This window comes from Sciurus carolinensis, chromosome 3 (genome assembly GCF_902686445.1).
Source record: "Sciurus carolinensis chromosome 3, mSciCar1.2, whole genome shotgun sequence".
Taxonomy (NCBI): domain Eukaryota; kingdom Metazoa; phylum Chordata; class Mammalia; order Rodentia; family Sciuridae; genus Sciurus; species Sciurus carolinensis.
This window is the reverse complement of record NC_062215.1, coordinates 38,971,079-38,995,024: the sequence shown is the minus strand read 5'-3', so window position 1 is coordinate 38,995,024 and position 23,946 is coordinate 38,971,079. Positions and strand designations below refer to the sequence as shown.

The 23,946-nt window shown below is 32.6% G+C and overlaps 1 protein-coding gene across 1 annotated transcript in view; it reads left to right on the top strand.

Annotated features, from left to right (window-relative positions):
• The first annotated feature begins 1,364 nt into the window (after positions 1-1,364).
• LOC124979298 (ankyrin repeat domain-containing protein 26-like) overlaps positions 1,365-23,946 on the top strand; it is a 69,009-nt gene continuing 46,427 nt past the window's right edge. Inside the window, exons 1-8 of the mRNA XM_047543802.1 lie at positions 1,365-1,426; positions 5,746-5,810; positions 8,651-8,715; positions 10,226-10,286; positions 10,382-10,536; positions 13,337-13,430; positions 16,070-16,098; positions 16,191-16,260. Of these exons, the coding sequence (XP_047399758.1) occupies positions 8,659-8,715; positions 10,226-10,286; positions 10,382-10,536; positions 13,337-13,430; positions 16,070-16,098; positions 16,191-16,260 (466 nt within the window). The 5' untranslated portion in view covers positions 1,365-1,426; positions 5,746-5,810; positions 8,651-8,658. The remainder of the gene's footprint in view (positions 1,427-5,745; positions 5,811-8,650; positions 8,716-10,225; positions 10,287-10,381; positions 10,537-13,336; positions 13,431-16,069; positions 16,099-16,190; positions 16,261-23,946) is intronic.

The following is a 23,946-nucleotide window of genomic DNA, read 5'->3' as shown; positions in this document are numbered from 1 at the left end:
TGTAACTCCACATCAAGTACAACCACAAGAATGGGAAGGTACACTCTATGTATGCAAGATATGTCAAAATGCATTCTACTGTCATGTAAAACTAAAAAGAACAACTAATTTTTTTTAAATGACTGAAATATTAAAGGACTGGGAATGTGTCTCAGGGTTTCAATGACCCTGGGTTCAATACCCAGTACCAACCAACCAAACAACCAACAAAAAATGTGGTGATTCTCTTTCTGCTAATAGGTGATATTGATCATTATTAGAATTTTTACTGTATTGATAAAAAACCACAGCATTTTAATTTCTTGATTTATATTTTATCTAAAATAAAAAATAACTAAGTAGCAATTAAAGTAGAGCCTGAATAAAAACATGAGAACTGTATATGTGCATTAGAGTCTCAGGATTCTCAATATTAATGATTAAAATAATTGTAGTGAGCATTTTAACAGTTCAGATAAAAATCCCATTTTCTTATAATAGGAGGAATCCCATGGGCCATTAGTAATAATCAATCAAGTTCATTGTAAATCAGGCCTCTTTTCATTAATGACCCTGAAACAATGACCTGACATTGGTATCCGGGGTTCTGACAGCACAAGTAGAAGAGAAATTCATTGAGGTTGAAGAAACTTCCACATTATTACAAAGTTCTCAAAACTGTATCCCTGAAATTTTAATTCCTCAAATGTTAAGGTGTGACACAAAATAGTATTGTTAAAAAGTGATCAAACAAAGTTGAAGAGGTTTCTCGAATAGGAGACATGTAATGCAGTTTAGTAATCTTTCTCAAAGAGGTAATGATGGAATCTTACTATTGCATTGTGATACTTCTGGAAAGGTAAATATTCCAGAAATTGAGTAATATTCCATATTGAGAAACCCTGAGGTTAATAATAATTTAATAATTTAACTCACTATTTCTATGAGAATGCTTCAACCATTTACTACTGTGCATAGGTTTGGGGTTACTGAGATAACAGATAAAACTCTTGGTCTCAAGAAGCCCTTGGTTTACATGAGGAAAAATCAAATATCTCCAAAATACCAAGGTAAATGCTGTGATAGAACCAAAGTTCCTTGGAATCAGCAACTGTTTGGAGTGAGTTTGGGAGATGACTGGTGTCCACAAGGGGAGGTTCTAGGCAGAAGTGAGATATTTCAAAGAGAGAACAAGCAGCACAGGTGAAAATGCAGTGGTGTGAGAAGAGACCACTATTCATTCACTTTCTATTTGATATGTTTTGTTAAACTGGTCATTGATATGATTTTCAGTTCAGTTGAGACATATGTACTTTATCACAAATCATTTTATTGTTTCATAGGATGGCCTCACACCGATATTATTTGCTCTAAAACACAAGAGACAGGATGTGGTAGCATTTTTAATAGAGAAGAAAGAAACTATTCATGCAGTAAAGGAAGAAAGGTATCACAGTTTGTTTTGTGGGGTTCTAAAGTGGGCACCATCATTGAAGTTAAACAATAGGAAGAAAACTAACTCATAAATTATTGGGATATAATGAAAAATAGCAATATAAGCTATCATTTAGGTATAAAAGTAATAACTGGGTAACACAAAGAACAAACAGTATGAAGAAGTATTCATATTTCTTTATAATATTGACTGGTGTTTCTTACTTTTAATCTGATTTTGTTGGCCCTATGATCTCATATTAGTTAAAATATTAAATGATTTGTTTCATGAAATATAACTTAGCTTACTTTTGGTTCAGTTTTGAACTTAACCTTTTGTAGTACTTTTTATTACTTTTCAGAAGTTTAGTTTTATTATGCCTTGATATGCATTTCATAGGTATTTTTTCGTTTGGGGGTTTTATCAGCTTTTCAAATATATAGGTTTGACTTTTACAAAATTTTGGAAATTTTCAGCCATTCTTTTTCAAATACTTTTTAGCCCCACCTCCTTCTCCTCTTTTTCTAGAACTCTGACAGCTTAAACATTAGACTTTTTGCCATGTCCTGAATGTCTCTCTGACACATCCAGTTGTGAATCTGTAGCCTGGTGATAGTATAAGGCATTACTCACCCTTTTTATTTTTGTATTTTATTTTCTTTATCCTTTTTGCTAGCACAGGTGGAGATAGAATCAACTGTTTTTTGTTTATTTTCCCCTTTGATGTTTGTGTGGAGTAGAAAATTTTCTTGTCTAAAAGTTTCTTGCTAGGATTTTCCTTTTCTGCTTCTTTAAAACCTCTGATTCTTACATAAACCTCCTTTTAAAATGCTAAACATAAATAGGAGTCAAATATTATTTTATATTGGATTACTCTGCTTTGAATTGCTTTCTCTGATGACTATTGATGTCAGGTTATCCTTATATGACTATAAACTGATTTTACCCAGTGTTGTTTAGTTCTATTTCCTTATCATTTCTAGTGAATTTGGATGTTTTCTTAGTTGGCATGGGCAGTAGTGGCTTTCATTGGAATGAGTTTACCTTAATGAAGATTAGTCATAAGTGAGTTAAAAAGAGAAAAGAGACAAGCCTTAGATTCATAAGGTACTACAGGTTTAATTCCTAACTTTCACAATTGCTGGGTATGTGACATTGGGAGCATTACTTATCACCAAATATGTTTCCTGATATGTAAAGGAGGGTAATATATCCTTGAAGGGTGGTTTGTACTATAGTGAATATGGCATTTAGTTCAGTGCCTGGTACATGCTTTTTGCATCACTAACTGAAAATATTGTGATTATGACTGTCATTGATCTTCTTATTTTAAACCTGCAAATAGTTTCTATTTATTTGACCATTTGATGACTATGAATTATAATATATTATATCAGAGTAGAGAAGATCTGGAGAAATCTTTATTTAAATCTTTGCTCTGCATAAATGACATCAGCATAGTATTATCCATCAGAGGACTTTAAATTGGTTACATTGAGCTCATTTTACTCCATCAGCACAAGAGTTTTTCTGTTTTTTACAACAATGAACACTTTAACTTCCAAGATGCTTTGATCTGTTATTATTTGTAAATGGTCAACTGCACATAAAAAAGGAAGATAATAAATGGGCAAAGATATCAAATTAACTGTTTAACTGACTTTATTAAAGTGCCTAAGGGTGATAATATCTCTGTTGTTTTAGAACAGCCCCATGATTGCTACAAGGCATCAATCAAAAATAGTCAGACTTCACTTTGAGTAAAAATTTGATGTTTTCTCTAAAGATGACTAAGGATGGCGCACATCAGATCATGCTCTTGCTAGTTGTTATAATGCAAGTTTTGATTAAATTGAGTTTCTGTAGCTATTGCACCTTAAACTTCAAGTGAGGTTTTCTAGTTTGAGGGTCAGGTGGTTTTTAAATGGCAGAATTGTAGTCCATTCCATCAGTCAAAACCAAGCAACAGGCTATACAAGTTGGAAGAAGAAATGGGTACGGAACTTTTGTTTGTGGCAGGACAAGTGCTCTACCACTGAGCTAAACCTCTGCCCTTGCCTTGGTCTTTTAAGACATTCATCCTTAGGGATTCCAGGATTTCCCATTTTAATACAAGTATAACTCCTATGAAAGGGGTGCAAATAGGAAACGTTTTGGATTTTTTTGATTACTGAATTGGGTCTGGAAATGTTCTTTAAGCAGAAAATCATATTACTTCCCTCTGGGAGCTGTTTTCTATACCATGCTCCTTGAATTTCCCAAGAAAAAAAGAGAATCCTAAAGTCCAAGGAAGATTATCCACTTTCATGTCACATGGGGAAATATGATCACTGTAATCATTCTTTGTTTCTGTCAATTCTATTGCTGTGCAGTTGCTATTAAAACTGATCCTTCAGTCTAATAACAATTAATTTTTACCACCAAGTTTGCTTTCCTGACCCAAATCCCTGAGTTTTCATGTTTATTCACACAGTCTTGAAAGTTGTAATTGTTTTTAATTCAAAGATGCATATGCATATTTCAAGGTCACTCATTATTGTAAAAGTGCCCACACATTTTTCAGCTGCTCAACCTTCAAACTTTAGCTATTACACACAGTGAGCACCCTAACCCTGACCACCCAATCAATATTTTATATAGAGCCTACAGGTTAGCTTAAACCTCCATGGTGAGTTATTCTTTTTTATATAGAGCATTATATTCATACATAGCGTGGGGTTACTTTTGACTTAATTAGACATACAAGGGATTTGATTTCAGTGGCCATCCCTGCTTCTCTTTTCTTCTCACCTGCCTCCCCTTTTTCCTCTCTCCTCTACTCTGATTTCCCTTTCACATTTTTATTCATTTATTTTTTGTCACTTTCTACGTATATACAAAGGAAATATTCCCTTTGGTACATTTATATATGTATATAACATGATGCTGTTGAGAGTCATTCCATATTTCTTACTCTATCCCTTTCTTCCTCCCTCTTATTCTCTTATTTTGTATTTTTCTGATTACTGAATTGGTTCTGGAAATGTTCTTTAAGCAGAAAACCGTATTACTTCCCTCTGGGAGCTATTTTCTATACCATGGATCTTTGTGATATCCAGTTCCTTCCTGAGTTATTATTTAAGGCTCTGTGTGTATTTTCTGTCAGCAAATATGAGTTGAGATCATTCTAAACCATCAGATAGGTTCAAACAATGGTACAGAAAGAGATCTGAGTTTTCCCTTTTTCATTGCTACCAGATATATACACAAAGTCCCCTTTAATATCTTCTGTAGCCAATTTTCTTAGGCTGTGGAAGGTCCTAGATTACCCTTCCCCATGGTTGTTTCCAACTTTGTCTACTCAGGTGGTATTTTGACCACAGTAATGACAATCTTCCAAGCTTCTTGCATCTGTGTCTCAGATTTTTTAAATGCATTCAAATTGTGTCTCATAAGGACACCATAAAACTATTCTTTAAATCCAAAATACATTATTTGGATTGAAGAGAGCTAAGCCCCGCTCATGAATCTCCATGTTTAAATAGGGTTTTGTCTTCTAAATCAAATGGAAACAAGGGTAGAGATTAGGAATCATTCTAACAAAGACCTGCTGGTTCCAACTCTGATGAGACAAAGGAGGAATACTACTATTAATTAGTTTCTGCACTTGGTGCAATAGATTAATTCAATAATAAGGGGAAATCATGCTATTTAATTTAGTGAGATAACATACTAACAAGTATATTTAGTTATACATTAATAAGTAGCTGATTCTCCCTGATGTATAAGTCACAAACAGTTCAATAGCTAATGAAAAATTTGAGACATATGTTTTCTGAAAACTACAGCATTTGAATTTTAGAACTATAGAAAAAACACAAATTATGTTTATTTGGAATTCCAAAAAAGTTCAACACTAAAGAACAAATTATTCTATTGCTTCACAATTTCTCCCAGCCTGTTTTTCTATTGTCCTCTTTAATCTTCCTAACAAACTGTTGAACTAGAAACATAAAAGTCTCATTTTATGTGAGAAGATTTTGATCCTAAGAGAAACAACTTATGAAAGAAAAACAACTTTTGGTTCCAGAACTTCTCTGGATTCAGGATACTTTCCATAATGTAAAACTAACCAAGTTCACATAGAGTTGTCTTGCCGTATATTCAAAATAATTTCACCTTTCTTTCTTCTTTAATTATAAAACAAGTTTTTGAGTTCATGAATTTTAAGCATTTGGATAAAATTGTGCTATAAACTCGTATTATATAAAATATACTTAACAATTTATATGTTTGATAAATGTTTTTATTTCATTATTAAAATAGTAATTTATCACATTTTTAATAAACAGCAATAGGCAAATAATTTTTGAAGGTGAAGAACAGAGTCATACAAGTTCTCGAAATAGAAATCCAGGTAAGACCTAATACTATATTATTTTTGGTGACACTACCCTGGATATGAAAGTAATAAGAAAGGTTTGATTAAAAAGGAGAAGTAAGTAATCACTGACTAAATTTTTAGTGTTTATAATTTTTCTTTTTTCCTAATAGTCTTTAATTCAGATACATTTAAGATATTAAGTGTAAGAGATTTATAATCTGATACAGTATTGTCCAAAAATTTTCATTTACTTATTCTCTGATAATTTATATATCTTTGTATGAACATGAGAATGATTTTTTAAATTAACATGTTGTATCTTTCTTCTAGTCACATTATAACAAGATTGAATTTTTATCAAAATGAATTTTCTATTTAATTTTTTAATAAGTGGATTATAGTTAGTAAATAAATATTATTACATATTTGTTTTACCATAAAAATGACTTATGTCACTGAAAAAGATGAAATATTTGGTAATATTTGTCAATTATTTTCTTGCCCAAAGATATAATTTAAATATTTTAAGTATTTTAAAATTCTATTTAGAGTTAATACACATATCCTTTCCTATTTTATCTCCAGTCTTGAGGTGACTATATCATGCTCTAATATATGGTAACAGTAGAGTTAATGAATATCTATTTTCTTAATTAATGACCTATCTTGGGTATTAAATCCAGGGTCTCATCCATGATTGACAAGTGCTCTACTCCCAACCCTAACAACTTTATCTTTTTGAGAAGTTTTTGTCTCATATCAAAATGGAGGTGAAGTCACAGAAATTTCCAATATACCCTGTGTCTCCCACACATGCCTACCCACTCCATTATCATACCCTCTGTAAGAACCGTACACATTACAACTGATGAGCTTACATTGAGACATCATTCTCATCCAAAGTTCATGGTTTATATTAGGGTTCACTATTGATATTACACATTGGGAGGATTTAGGCCAGTATACAGTGGCATGAATTTACCATGTAGTATATAACATATGGAAGAGTTTCAAGACCCTCAAACTCCTCTGTTCTCCACCTATTCCTCCCTTCCACCCTCCTGGGGACCACTGGTCTATATTCTGTCTTTGCTTTGCCCAGAATAATATCATATACTTAGAATAATAGAGTGTATATCTTTAGACATGTTTAAAATATTAAAACTACAAAGTAACTGAATACAATCATTTAAAATGTTCTTTGTTCTTGCTTTTGCTTTCTATTTCCTTTTTCTCCAGGACCAGGGCCTTGCTTATTCTAAGCAAGTATCCTAAACTCAGATAAATCTTCAGCCCTTGTTTTCTTTTTTATGCATCATCATCAGATATGAAGTCATATGCTAACTTGCTAAAAAAAAGTGACTTTTATAGAAATTTGTCACATAACAAGGACTGTTGAGAAAAATATCATGCTGACCTAACAGTACTCACTATACCATTGAGGTAGATTGGGTCCCAAAAGATTTAACTATGATAAAGAAAATCAAAATAGGTTGCAGTTTATAAAACTGTCATCACACAGTTTTTCATATTTACCATGTTATTGGAAAGAAAACCAGACTGTGAATACCACAGAAGAGTCAAAATAATCCCTTCCTTTGAGGGATGAGTCTATGCTATTATAATATGGCTGAGTTTCTTTTTAAATTATTATCTCTGGTGCTTGGGATTGAACCTAGGACCTCGCTCATACCATGTAAGCATTCTATCACTGAGCCAAAACTGGCAGCCCTCTTTGTTGTTTCTGTGGTTTTGTATATTTATTCTTGGGGGGTTTTTGGCAAGTCAAGTGCTCTAACCTTGACCTACATCCTCTACCCTATCTATTAGTATTTTCTCTGTCATGGAAAATTCCAAGGAAGACTAGCACTGAGGTTTTCTTTTTTTTTTTTTTTTTTTACTTTACATGAAAAGAAAAATACTTAAAATTTTATTTTTTATAATTATAATATATATTAGTTGTAAAAATTGTTGGGATTTGCTGTGACATTTTCACTCATGCAGGTATTATACATTGCTCATGTCCAACCACCTTCTACACTTTCACCACTTCCCTTTTTCCCAATCCTCCTGACCTCTTTCAGACCATTACCTCCTAGTTCCTCATCTATTTTCAGGTCACCACTTTTTTATTTTGGTTTTAGCCTTAGTTTGCACATGTGAAAGCAAACATGCCATACCTGTCTCCTATCTGGCTCATTTCATTTGAGAAGACTAATATTTTGAGAGGAAATATATAGTAGAAAAAGTGATAAACTACTGAGATAACCCCAATGACAGAGACACCTGTCTGTCAAGGATAAGATAACCAGAATGAAAAAGGACTTTGGACATAGTAGTCTGAGTCTAAAAGAAAAAAAAAAAAGAAATACATCAGAATAATGGTTGAAAAACATTCCAGATATAAGGAACAGGGCTTTCACAAATAAAGGTGTAGAAAGTAACCCTAATTTTGGAATTCATTAATTACAAACAGCACTTTCAGTGGATTGTTTGAAATGTATTATGAGGTAGAGCATAGTGCACAGCATGAATATGTATGTCTAGGGTATTTTAATATTTTGTTTGCGAGGGTTTGTTTATGTTGAGTGGATAAATGTGTGGATTTATCTTTGAGAAACTTGTATGCCTTGAACCTGGTGACATCTAGTGTCCCTCCAAGTACTTTATTGAAGGTTGGACAATAAGAAGCATGTGCTAAAGAAGTAAAAATTCAGCTAAAGAATAAATTTAATGAAAATTCTTTATTGGAAAATGGAAGTAAAATGTTATTATTATTAATTTTTGTTCTTTTCAACATATTCTTATAAAGACTATTGCTTTTATTTGATTGTTCAAGTAGTTTATTTTAACTAAATATATATATTTGTCAGCACAACAAATGACATCAGAGAAAAGGACAAGGAAACTTGATAGAAGACAAAATATTCAGTCTCTGGTATGTGTAAATATAAGTTTCTCTTGTGATAATGTTTTCTTTGCTTTTATAATGTAGCATAGGTCAAATGAAGGTAAATCTAAGGCCAGACTAGTAGAATCAGTAGATAACAATTTAATATTTAATTTAAAAATTATGTATCTACCTATAAAATTTAAAATGTTCTTAGAATACATAGTAACTTCTAGCCAAACTTAATCCTTGAAATTGAGGCAAGAGTTAATCTAAATATTCTTCGTGCTTCCATTTTTGTAATCACCTTACATGATAAAGAAAGTAAGGTCAAATTTGAATTTTATTTTTAAGTATTTGAAATTCTAAACAATATAACAATTTTTTTCTTTGACATAGTCTATTTTAGCACCTTATACTTTGTTATTCTTGCTATAGAAATTCTGAATTTAGACAAAAATAAAATAAATTTTGGAAATTTGAAAATTAATGTTTCTCAAAATTGGCATTACAAATAATTGCAATGTGCTTTCTAAGTCATTCCAATAATAATATATTTACAACTCTTTGTTAACTGAAACATGCATGCTTTGTCCAAAATAATATTAGTTAGAAGCATGTACTCTCTAGATCTATGTGGTTAATCTTTCAGTATTTTTTCCATTTTAGATTTTTTTAAAGATTTCCTCAAAGTACATTTATGTCACATTCTAACATTACCAATTTGTTTTTTGATTTTTTAATTTTTTGCTCTAATGGTACACAACAGTGGAATGCATGTGTACATTTTGATAGCGCATACATAAATGAAGTGTAATCTTATTTTTCTGATTATACATATTGTAGAATCACATTGGTCCAATTTTAGAACTTTTTCTTGTGCTTTCATTTAAATATTTTTTTAAGTTCCTTCATCACTGTGTGCCACTGGGGGTTACAAAACATATATGTATATATGGATCCAGGCAAATCTAGAATAATGTAAGAGGAATTGTAAATTTTTGAATATGGATAAATTAATAGGGAAGTGAATTTGTAACCAAGTGTTACAGGTAACAGCATGTGCATAATATATCTAATAATTTATTCTATTAACTTTTAAAATAATAGTATAAATACTCCCTTTTAATGTTAGGATATATAGAATATGATAAATGTTCTTTGGGATGTTTCATAAATACGAAGGAAACAATGTGAGTAATGTTATAAATATGAGAGAAGGTGCCAGAATATTTACAGATCCTCCAACTCTGAGTGTAGACAAGGGCTTCAGATGGAAAAAATTTAGACCCAATCCATGGTGTATTAATTATATCTTCTCAAGCTATACATTACTCTTCAGAATTTTATTTTCCAGTTATTTCTCCCCGTGGAAAATTTTTCCATGTTACACCTTTCAAGTAGTAGTATATAACCATGATTGCTTAATTGAATTATTTAATTTTTAATGATAACATAAAACTCTGCAGAAGTATTTATGGAAAAGTAACTTTAGCATAATATGTGTAAGTATCAAATGTGATACTCGTTTTTCCTTAAAGCTATTATTTTCTTCTAGAATGTTCCTAAAGTTAACCAAAAAGGCATGTGGGAAACTGCTCAGCAATCCAGGAGAAACAGTAAGCTATCTGAAGACTGCCTATTCCCTCACTTTTCACTGATTTAAAATTACAGACATTTTTACATACTCTTAACTTTGTCTTTATTGTTGTAGAAGGAAAATACGCCATTGGGAGATCACCCAATATAAGCTCAGTTAAAGTTGGTAATTCTGAACGTAGAGCTAAAGGTATGGCTGCAACCCCTCCCGAAACATCAACCAAGATCCAGAGATTCCCTAATCCATCCTTTCCAAATGCTAAAGGAAAGGTAAGATGTTCTTCTTCTTAAAGTTGTTTCTCCCATGCTTTTTCCACATACCATCTCCCCAATCTACATAAAAATGATAAAGATCTTAGAAAGAAATATATCACCAGAATATTGTAATGGAATCAAGTGTATTAACAAGACATATTGATGTGTAGGATTGAGACTTAGAAAAGAAAGTCAGTGTGATCCATTCTTAGGTATGCCATGATATTAAGAAAGAATTAGATAGCACCTCCAAAAAACTTCAAGAGAAATATCAGGTTAAGGACAGGAATGAATGAGAATAATTTGTTTCAGCAGGACAAAATAAATGTCAAGATGAGTATGAGAGTCAATATGAAAGACCTTAAGGAAATACAGTAGAGCTGGTCGAGATGAATGAGAGCAGGAACTCTCTGTATGCAAAGCAGTGCAGAAATTAAATTCAAGTTAGGGTTGACTTTAATAGAGAAGTGAAAGAAAATTTAGGACTTGATTCATTTAAACTGAGTCAAGCAATATCTTATTTTAAAATATTTTTATTAGTGCATTATACTTATACCTAGTAGAGGGGTTCATTTTGACATAATCATACATATGTTGCTCCATTTCAGTCCCAAGTACTACAGTTAACCTAGAAAAACATGTGTTCATTGAAAATGCAGTGTAATATATTTTAAGCCTTATCCTAGTCACTATGAATAATTATTGACTCTATATCTGTAGATCTCACCTAATTTAGTCATTTGTATATCCCTAACTTATTTAAATGATTTATCTTACTATTTTTGCATAATCATGCATAACACTTAAACTTTTCAATAATTGCCACCAACATGGATGAATGATGGCTTCAGCAATTTTCAACAGTAAAAATAATAGCCATGAAACTTGATCTAGCTTTAAAGCAAGTGCCAACTATATTATCCACAACAATAATGATTATATTAGCATTAATGGTGGAGACAGGAATTTGTTCTTAAAGATGGTAAAAATACAGTTAAGTAGGGGGAAAATAAACATGTTAGGAAGTTCAAAAAGGCTTCACAGTTTCAAAAAGTGAACAGAGAAAAGGCAGAAGAGATGTAGCAGTTGATGCTTATAGGGAAGGAGGGGGAAATAGAAGCAGCAAAGTATTGGGAGAGAATAAGAGAAAGTACTAGCATTTGGACATCAGCAGAAGATGAGAGAGAAAGAGAAACAAGGGAAATAAACAAATGAAAATTATACAAAATCAACCCAAAACATACAATACAAACAACTTGAACCCTCAAAAGATGATGCTAGGGAAAATTAATGGCATTTAAAAATGTTATAAAAGAGATAAAAGGAACTGTATACCAACCATCACAGATGGAATTTGCATGCATGCACACACACACTCCCCGATCCTGCAAGTGCATGTGTGCACACACACACAAAGAATAAGAAATAAAATCCTGAAAAACATTTTTTATAACAATCCAAGATCTTAGTGGAGAATGATAGAACCTTGTCCACTGACATGATCAAAATAGTTACCCAGATCTGGTGGTCACTATATTCCACAGTCTGTCTTTCCAATTCTTCGTGAGTTATGTACTGATAGAGCAAGGGGTGGGGATTGCTGTCCCCTTCCTGTTTTTGTGTTGTTCTCTTAGCTGCCAATTGGAGCAGCCTAAGATTGAAGCTGTTTGATATAAGACTCATCTTCCCTTCTCACTCGTAGGAGGTAGGGTGGGTTAGGACATACTGTAGGTTGGGATTTTGTCCATTCGAACCAGTTGGGTGCAGTCTCAGTGTACAGCATCTGCAGCTTTCTGGAAGGGGTTTCAGCAGGTGGGGCTCATGTCTAAATCAGGCCTCAGGAGCTCTGCTGGGTGGCACCTGCTTTGGAGAGATTAGATCAATCAGGCCCTAGGGCTAGAAAGTAGCCCAACTCTTCTGCAGGTCTGGTTCTCAGGAGCCACCCAAAAAATCCACTCATGGGGCAGGGAGAACGATCCTTCACTTACTGCTGCCCAGAAGCACAACTTTCCTAGGTTTAGGCTCTGACTGTATTCATTCCCATCCACCTGTTCAGACACCTGACCCACTTAACTGGTTATGTGAGCTGCGAGACACAAAGGAGAGTGTAGTCAGGGCCCCCTCACCCTTCCAACTGGAATCCCCCTAGATACAGTCTATTTTGTGCCTGTTTTGCTCACTTTTTGTCAGGCCCAGTCTTGGCTATTTGATAGATGCCTGGTGGGATACTCTGTGTGTGTGTGTGTGTGTGTGTGTGTGTGTGTGTGTGTTTGTGTGTGTGTTGCATTTCATGCTGTTATTTAAACATGACTTAAAAGTTTTTCTTAGTACTTTGTTATTTTACTCATTTTTCCTATTAGTAAGAATTTTAAGAAAAATAACTTACACATTTTTATCTTCTTGTTTACCTAATGAAACACATTCTATAATTTTCTGTTTAGAGTTAACCTGGCATTGTCCCAACACTCTTATCCCAAGTATCTTGCTTTAAAAAAAAAGTAATTTGTCATTGTAATTATTTTTAATATTCAGTGGTATATTATAGTAAGTGGACTTATAAAAAAAATCTTTACAAATTTACTATTTGCATGTCCTGTTAATTTTGGTGGCAATAAAAAGTAGCATTAGGTATTCTGAAGCTAAATATATCAATTAGTTTTTTTATCTTTTAATGTATCTTTTAATGTTTTGGTTTTTAATACATGCTTCTCTTATTTTTACATCTAATTGTTTTTGAGTTGGAAATTCAGATTATCTTCTTAGGAAGTGAATAGGAAATAATTAGGCGACTCATAATTGATATTGATTTTAACAGATTATCTCTGAGATACTTCAACAGAACAGTGATGATTATTTCTCTGAAGAGGAAGATCGAAGAGAAAAATATATAGTACATGGAAATGTAGAAGGTAAGAACTATTTTTTAAGAAAAGCAACATGCTAAATTGAGAGCATGTTTATTTAAAACATGAACTCTGTTGTATTCTAATAACCAAATAAAGTTACCTATTGATTGTACAGTAAGCTAAAGTAGACGTGAAATAGTAATAAGTTATATGTCTTATCAAGTTTCAGCTACCAGTTAAATTGAGATTGTTCCTTAAGGAGCTAAATTAATAGTTGAATTTTAAGATATTATAAGATTTGAATTCAGTTAGGAAGTAAGGAAGAGTAACAGAGATGAGGGAATTAACAATTAGGCAGAGAGAACATGGTGCAAATGAAGGAGGGAAGCAGGTATAGTGGTGTGGGGGTGAAATAAAGTCATTCTTTAGAAGAAGGAAGAGCAGGGTATTAGAAATGTGGAAACAATAAGTGTCTTTAGTTCCAAATCTATCCAGGAAATAATAGCAGAATTTCCCTACTCTTTTTTTTTTTAAATCACTGTTAGATTTGCACTTAAGTATTCAGCACTGCATTTGCAGAACTGTTTTATTTGTCACAAACAAATATCAACAAATGGTGTCTTCTATACATGTGTATCATTTCAGGTCATATAGCATGTTGCTGCTTCACAGGCTAGTTTCATGTAGGTGAAATTAAGTATGACAAAGAACAGAGAAGAATTAATCATTGGAGAGATGAGGAAATTCGTAGTCTGTCTAAATGTCCATTATGAAGTTTATGTTGCCTTTTGCAATTTTACTTAAAGGAATATTACAGGAAAATACTACTTCAGTCTAGACTCCAAATGGGTAAGCTAATGCAAATGAATTTGTAAGGAGGCTCAATACACACAAGAGTTTTTCAAACTTTAATGAGTCACCTTTCAGGAACCATGTAAATAATATGCACTCAGATTCAACATGTCTGGGATTCTGCAGATCTAATAATAAGTTCTCAGGTAAACCCATGCTTCTGGTCCTCAGACCACTTTCTGAGGAGCAAGCATATATCCTTCCTTTAGAAAAATCTGCAAGGACAGACACTGAATGATAGTTCAAGACTTCACAGAATCAAGGGAAACCATTCACTTTATTTTTATGTCTATACCTGGAGTCGGTTAGAGGGCAAGAAACAAAGAGATGAAGAAACAGCACTTATAATTCTAGAATACTGCTGTTAAATAAAGAGGAAAGAAGTGGTGGATATAGTCCATAAACAGAAAGAAAAATGTAAAGAATCAAGATCACAGATCTAGTAATTACTTTTGAAAGGGAGAGGAATTGATTAGAGGAAAGGAGGAAAGAAAGAAAGAAGTTAGCTATGTAATTCTGGAGTTAATGATGAGGATATTTGAGAGAACTCACTTCAGATGGTTTTAGTACATTTGTCTTCAAACCAAAGATTAAATTATTGCTGTTCCAGGGTTATTTGAAAGCAGGAGCAAATGTTAGAATTGGGATCAACCCAGCTACTCATTTCTCTTCTCCATAAATGTTAGGCATCAAAGGAGGGTGTTGCATTGATGTTATTTGTTCAGAATGGACTAATTTGGATATATTGACTTTGTTTTTAATGATAGCTAATTTTTCAATAAGATGATTGTTTTGTAAAAATTCTTTCAAGACAAACATGATATACCAAAACAAAATAACTTTGGATAAAAAATTCATATTGAGGGCTGAGGTTGTGGCTCAGTGGTAACGCACTCGCCTACCATCATTAGGCCCTGGGTTCGATCCTCAGCAACATATTAAAATAAAATAAAGGTATTGTGTTCATCTACAACTAAAATATATATGTAAAAATTCATATTTAGTTCTTTTTTTGAGTTCTATAATTATTATTTTAGTGAATATTGCACTGATTTTGAAATAAAATGGTTACTGATAACTAATAATTATTAATGAAAGGAATAGTTTTACTATTATACCACAAGTGTATATCCATATCTATCAATTCAGAAAACTTTCTTTGAGGAGAAATTATATATACTCTTGAACTGTTATTAAAATTTTCCTCAACCTAAATTCTAAGAATAAATGAAGAATGTATAAATAGTGAATACCTATATTATAATTGAATTACATGACTGCTGTGTTACATTAAAGATACATTCTGGACATATACTATTGTCTTTGACATTTATCCTCTCAGGGTTAGAATTTGCTTCTCTGAATAGAAATCATTCTCCTCTTCATCTATCAACATAACCACATTAGAATATGTGTTACTTAATTAAGTCATGGGAAACAATTCCACTGTTGAAATCTTAATGGCTTGCTTTATAAAACCTATATTCTTGGGAAGAGGAAAGACAGTTGAATGAATCAGACATAATTTTCCTATGTTTATATGTGAATACACCATGACTATGTGAAACCACATCCTGTACAATAACAAGAATGGGATCCTAATTAGAATAAGTTATACCCCATGCATGTAAAATATACTATACTGTCATGTATATCTAAACAGAACAAATAAAAAAACTATATTCTTATTAGCCATATATATATTTACAAAATTCTTTGTTCCTAACCAAAAAAAGGTAAGTAACACATAACCTAAGCATGACGATTCAACTTCACAATAACTACATAAGTATGTGTTGGGCTTTATCATATTTATATATAATTAATTATACATCACTATTGCTTTTCAGAATTCTATGAAAACTGCTATCCTCTGAAGGTAATAACTTATACATTTATCTTAAATTATTAATTACTCATTTTATGAAATATTTGATATTTATTAAATATCTTATTTTTACAAACATCTAGCATACTTTTGGAATGACTTCTTTTCCAAATAAAGCAGTAGGAAAAAAGGATGCATACACATTCAAATCAGGTAAATTTTTCAATATAATTTATTATCATCATAATCATTGTTATATTTAACTAATTATTATTAAACTACTTTAAAATATTTGAAATGCTCCCAGTGCAGTCTTCTCATTCCTAATTTTTCCTCCATATTTGATGGAAATATAAATATGCCAAAGTCATTTTTTAAATCATTTGAGAAATGGTATTTATATTTATAACACAGATTTTTTATTAGGAATTTATGGTTATATATAGTATATATATATAGTATATAGTAGTTGGGTTTATCCCAACAAACCATGCATGCATGAAAATCAATTTCAGTTCATCTTTTCCACTCCTTTTCTCCTTCTTCTAGTATACTATACTTCCTTTTGCTTCTCTATTAATCTATATTTGATTGGTTCTTTACATAATCTTATTATTCCTTCCCCCTTTATTTTATTCTAGTTTCTGCATATGAAAGAAAACATTTGACTTTTGAGTAATTTCACTTAGCATGATATTTTCCATTTACATTTTTTTACCTGGAAATGCCATATTTTTAGTCTTTTTAATGACTGAGTAGAACTCCATTGTGTGTGTGTGTGTGTGTGTGTGTGTGTATACACATATGCATATCTTCGAAGTTCTTAATTCATTCATCTATTGATGAGAATCTGGGTTGATTTCAAATTTAGCTATTGTGAATTGTGCTGCTATAAACATTGATGGGGCTGTGTCACTGCAGTATGCTAACTTTAGATCTTTTGGGGAAATACCCAAGAGCATGATGGTGGGGTTGTATGGTGGTTCTTTCCTGAATTTTTTTTTTTTTTAAGGAATCTCCAAACTGCTTTCAGAGTAGTCGAACCCTGTGCACTCCTGCCAAAAACATGAAAGTGTTCCTTTCTTCCCACAACCTTAGCTGTACAGAAGCTTTTTAGTTTAATGGCATCCCACTTATTGATTGTTAGTTTTATTTCTTGTGCTTCTGAAGAGCCTATGCATGAATTGTATCTACTTATATTCACTCTATTCAAAATTAAATGTGAAAGATTTAAAATACAAGGAGCAGAGTTCACACATTCCAATGTATCTATTCATCATTAGAGCTATGACATTATGATACATCACATGTCCAGAAAATTCCACTGTACACTTACAAGGGAATGAGGGTAAGAAGGAAAACTGACATTTGGTACTATTTAACCTCTTGAATGGGTCTTGAACTGCAGGAGTGCTCTGTGCATGGTTTAGATACACTGTTTTAAACCCTATAAATGTTCATAGATGTCAAATGATAAAAGGGTGCTTAGTGATGGATTTTTAAATTTCATCCCTATATTTTTGTCCTTTTTCTTCATCTGCCTGAAAAAAATTTAAATGTTCAAATTATGTTTATAAAGAAATAAATATTTTGTTACATATTTATTTCCTGTCTCGTGGTATGCTATACTTATTTGGATTTAGTGTAGATGTAGACTTATTCTTTTCTGATATAGGAAAAATTAGGTCTTGTTGAGCAACCATTTTTCATATAAATGTGTGATATTTATCCAAGTTTCACAAAATGAATTCTGATGGTGTTGAGGCATTGAAGAAATACCATATAATTATAATTAGTTTTAACTACATACAGTATAGCCAAAAACAATATACAGGTTTAATGCAATCCATCAAAATTCCAAAGACACTCTTTACAGAATTAAAAAAAAAATAATTCTTAAATTCATTTGGAAGAATAAAAGACCTGGAATAGCCAAAGCAATATTAAGCAAGAAAAGCAAAGCAAAAGACCTCAGAATACCTGATCTAAAATTATACTACAGAGCTGTAGTAACAAAAACAGCATAGTATTGGCACAAAAAATAGACATAGATGCCAATGGAATGAATAGAAGACACAGAGACAAACCCACAAACTTGTAGTTATCTGATATTTGACAAGTTGCCAAAAATAAATTTTGGAGAAAAGGCACCCTTTCAACAAATGGTGCTAGGAAAACTAGATAGCTACTTGTAGAAAAATGAAATTTTAACCTGTCTTTCACCCAGCACAAATCTCAAATCTAAATGCTTAGGAAACACAAGTCCCTGGAATGAATCCCCAGTATCAATATATATATGTGAACACATACATATATATGCATTCATAGTTATATGATTTATATATGAGCATATATATATATATATATATATATATATATATATATATATGAAGTAATAAGAGCAAACATGTCACTTGTATGAGTTAGTAGCTTTGGATTTCTACCTTTTGGTCACTACTCTTAAAACATAATTTAAAATATTCCCTAAACTAGATTCAGGAATTAGATCAGTTCAATTTAGTACAGTTTACATTCAAAAGGATTATTTATAATTCTGTGATTGAACTACCAAAAGCATCTTCCAAACCCAGATATTGTTATGCCCTATAATTTATGTGGAATTGACTTTCCCTTTACTAACTGGGAATCATTGAGAATTTTCTCTATGTTGTCTCATGAGATGTGTCCATATACTCTCTCACATTCTTTAAAGAAGTGATAAATATTGCAAAAGGATTATTAGTATTAAGGTGTGTTATATCATTGAAGATAATATATGAAAATCTTACTGGTCATGGGGGCACATCCTATAGTACTAGCAACTCCAGATGTTGAGGCAGGAGGATCACTTGGGCCCAGTAATTCAAAGTCAACCTGGGCAACACAATGAGACCCTGACATTTAAAAATAAAGTGAGAAAATCAATTTTAACTCCACTAGGGCACCCAGTGTGTTGATTAACTGCATCCCATATGTGTTCCATTTTATGTCCCACTTAATTCAGTGACCTAATTCAGTCATATGATTGCCTCTCAGGCAATCAGTAATGCTATAATATTATATATCATGTATTTTAGTTTAGTCCCTTTCCTATAGAATTAACATAGTATTTTTTTTTAATTTATTTATTTTTTTTACGTTTACATAGGGTAATGATGTTTATTATATTTTTCCCCTCCCCCCCACCCCTCTCACCCCTCCCACCCCTCCCACCCCTCTTTTCCCTCTACACAGTCCTTCTTTCCTTCATTCTTACTGCTCTCCTTAGCCTAACTCTAAACCTAACCCTAAACCTAATGCTAGCCCCTCCCACCCCCCATTATATGTCCTCATCCGCTTATCAGCGAGATCATTTGTCCTTTAGTTTTTTGAGATTGGCTTATCTCACTTAGCATGATATTCTCCAATTTCGACCATTTGCCTACAAATGCCATAATTTTATCATTCTTCATTGCGGAGTAATATTCCATTGTATAAATATGCCACAGTTTCTTTATCCATTCATCAACTGAAGGGCATCTAGGTTGGTTCCACAATCTGGCTATGGTGAATTGAGCAGCAATGAACATTGATGTGGCTGTATCTCTGTAGTATGCTGATTTTAAGTCCTTTGGGTATAGGCCAAGGAGTGGGATAGCTGGGTCAAATGGTGTTTCCATTCCAAGCTTTCTGAGGAATCTCCACACTGCTTTCCAGAGTGGTTGCACTAATTTGCAACCCCACCAGCAATGTATGAGTGTTCCTTTTTCACCACATCCTCGCCAACACCTATTGTTGCTTGTATTCTTGATAATCGCCATTCTAATTGGGGTGAGATGAAATCTTAGGGTGGTTTTGATTTGCATTTCCCTTATTACTAGGGATGTTGAACATTTTTTCATATATCTGGTGATTACTTGTACATCTTCTTCTGTGAAGTGTCTGTTCATTTCCTTAGCCCATTTGTTGATTGGATTATTTGTATTCTTCGTGTAGAGTTTTTTGAGTTCTTTATAGATTCTGGAAATTAGCGCTCTATCTGAGGTATGGTTGGCAAAGATATTCTCCCACTCTGTAGGCTCTCTCTTCACATTTCTGATAGTTTCCTTTGCTGAGAGAAAGCTTTTTAGTTTGAATCTATCCCAGTTGTTTATTCTTGCTTTTATTTCTTGTGCTATGGGAGTCCTGTTAAGGAAATCTGATCCTGAGCCAACAAGTTGAAGATTTGGACCTACTTTTTCTTCTATAAGATGCAGGGTCTAGAAGATTTTCAATTTAGTCTTAGAGTAGTGACTAATATGTGGAAATCCAAAGTTGCTAACTCATACTAGTGACTTGTTTGCTCTTATTACTTTATATATACACATAAAAGTAAATATATCTACATGCATATGTATGCATATTCATACATATATGTATATATTCTTATTACTTTATATATACATATATAGATGAATACATATATATATACATATATATATATGTATTCATAAATATGTATTGATACTGGGGATTCATTCCAGGGACTTGTGTTTCATAAGCAGAATTTATACCACTAAAGTACATCTCCAGGTCTACATAATTTCTTCATGATATGGTATATGGGAAAAGAAGGACCTTTAAGGCAAAATACCTAAATGAGCTTTTAGTTTCAGACCTAAAAAATGGTTGTTGTTTTTTTTTTTTTTTTTTTTTTTTTTTTTTTCCCGGTACTGGGGATTGAACCCAGGGCCTTCTGCTTGCGAGGCAAACATTCTACCAACTGAGCTATATCCCCAGCCCTGAGACCTAAAAAATGTGAAACAGAAGAACTACAGAGTAAATGGAAACAGTTTCTTAATTTCATATCTAATTTTGATATATTTGGTAAAGTAATAAACAGAGACTGTTTCTCCACAAATTTGGATTTGTAATTATTCATTTTTGTATTGTTAATTTAACAGCAATTCTTTCTCCATTGGGCACTGTTAATTTTATATTCTAATATTTCTGGAATTGCCCCCAAAATACAAGCCTGTATTATTTTCATTTTGCACTGTTCACTTCTGTTAATTGTTCTGCCTCAATATAATCATATGCTTGTCACAAGTTTGAGTGATCTCTCTCCAATGAAATATTGCCACAAACAACTTTTTGAAACATAAACACCCAGTGATCTTAAGGTTACATAACAGGACATATGTTCCACTTTTAATCTTTAGCCCTTTCCTCTGTCCACCCTTTGATACTAAATTGCTGGTGATACTCTCTACATCCATCCCTTAATTTTTACACAAATGCATGCCCATTTCATACTTCTCTCTCTTTTCCTACTGTCCTTTATTCTTTCACTCTTTCCTGCCCACTTTCACTAACTCTTAGAACAGGGAAAACATCTTGGAAAACTACCTTTGTTACCTTATTTCTGCTCTTTAAATCTAAGTGTTTAACCCTTAGCAGAAACTTATTGTAGAAAGAATAAAGACTTTATACCACAATGATTTCAAAGATTGACCCTCCAGTGGAGAAGAGAGAGAGATGTAAAAAAATAATCTACAGATCAATAGGGTAAAGATACAGTAGAAACAGTGACAAATTACCAAGGTAAGAGAAACCTGTGTATCTGGAAAATATGGCCATAATCAAGGAAAATTTCACATATCAGCCTAAGTCTTAAAGAGAGAGAGAGAGAGAGAGAGAGAGAGAGAGAGAGAGAGAGAGAGAGAGAGAGCCTTTACCCATTGATTGATAGGGTTATTTGTTTTTTCTGGTGTTGTTTTATATATCCTGACCAGTGTAACTCCAAATCACATACAACCACAAGAATGGGAAATGGGTTGCACTCCATGTATGTATAATACATCAAAACACACCTTACTGTCATGTACATCTAAAAACAACAAATAAAAAACCAAGCAAACTGAATATCACAGTAAATATAAAGGATTGCATACCTTGGGGGAAAAAACAAGAGAGGGAGAAAAAAACTTTGTTGAAATATTGAATGAAGCCATTTCAGAAATAAGGAAGAGGCTAACTATTCACAGATAAAGGTAAAAAAAAGTAGTAATTTCAGAAATCATTAATGACAAACAATACTTTATGTGGGTAATATTGTCATCACAATGGACTTGAGGACCAATGGAATAGGAAACAGACAAATTCATATAGACGCAGTTATCTGATTCTTGATGAAGGTGCCAAACCATACACTGGAGAAAAGATAGCATTTTTAACAAAGGTACTAGGAAAGCTGCACATCCTTTTGTAGAAGAGTGAAACCAGACTCCTCTCTCTCATCCTGCACAAAAATCAACTCAAAGTGGATCAAAACCCTGGGAATTATATTAGAAACTTTGCAACAGCTAGAAGAAAATATAGGGCAACACCCCCACATATTAGTGCAAGCACTGACTTCTTTAACACTCCAAAAGCACAAAATAAAACCAAAAATCAATGTGTGGCACAGGATCAAATTAAAAAGTTTCTGCATAACAAAGGAAACAAAAGTATGTATATAAAGAGCCTATAGAATAGGAAGATCTTTGCCAGTTTTTCTCTGTCAGGGATTTAATATCCAGTATATATAAAGGACATCAAAAAAATCAAATAATCCAATCAATAAATGGGCAAAAGAACTAAACACAAACTTCTAAAAAGAAGAAATACAAATGGCCAACAAATATATCTTTTAAATGTTCAACATTCATAGCAATCAGAGAAATGAAAATCAAAACTACATTGAGATTTCATTTCATTCCAGTTAGAATAGCAATCATCACGAATACAAATAATAATAAGTGGATGGTGAAAATGTGGGGGAAATGGACATTCATGTATTGTTTGTGGAACTGCAAATTAGTACAAATTTGCTTTTTGAATATACACAAAGTTGAAATTCACTGTAATATTTTCATATATATACATAGCATCATTTTGTTAATTTCATTCTGCAGTTAGAATTATGAAGATTATTGGAGACTAGGAATGGAACAATCATATGACCCAGCTATCCCACTACTCAGTATTTATCCAAAAGAACAAAAACCAGCATACTACAGTGACACAGGCATGACAATATCTATAACAGCAAAATTCACAATAACTAATTTATGGTACCAACCCATGTACCCATTAGCATATTACAGATCAAGAAAGTGTATATATACTCCACTGTATATACACACAGACATACACAATGGGGTTGTACTAAGTCATAAAGAAAAATGAAATTATGTCATTTGCTGGTAAATGGATGGTTTATTTTATGCTACATGAAATGAATCCAGGTCAGAAAGTCAAGGGTCAAATATTTTCTCTCATATGCAGAAGTTTAAGCAAAATGAGGAAGGAAGTTGGGGGAGTCCCATGAAGATAGAAGGGAGCAGAGTGGAGAAAAGGAAGGAGATAGAAGTGGGTGTAGGAAAGAGGGAAAAAGGGAGAAACTGTAGAATGAAATTAACAAAATGATGCTATGTACATATATGAAAATATCACAGTGAATTTCAATTTTGTGCATATTCAAAAAGCAATAATTTCAAAAAACTAAATGGAAGATCAGTAGAGTAGAGGAATGGACACAGTGGTAGGAGGGAGGGAAAAAATCTAGTACTGGGAACTGAAGTAGAGCCAATTATATGCCATGCTTTTATGATCATGTCAAAATGAACCCTGATATTATGTATAACTACGATGCACTAATAAAAACATTATAAGATACTAATTTTAGATAGAGAAGGGTATACAGTGTGAATTTACATGGTTCCAAGTTATTTTATTTTTTATGAGTTTTTTTCATGGATGTTGAGTAGATGAGTTTATGGGTGAATCTTTGTGATGTTTGGACATGTTCAACCTGGTGATATTACTAAGTTCTTAGTATCTCTTCAGAATGATTTCTTCATGATTTAGGTAATTTAAAGTATTTCCTAAAGAATATCT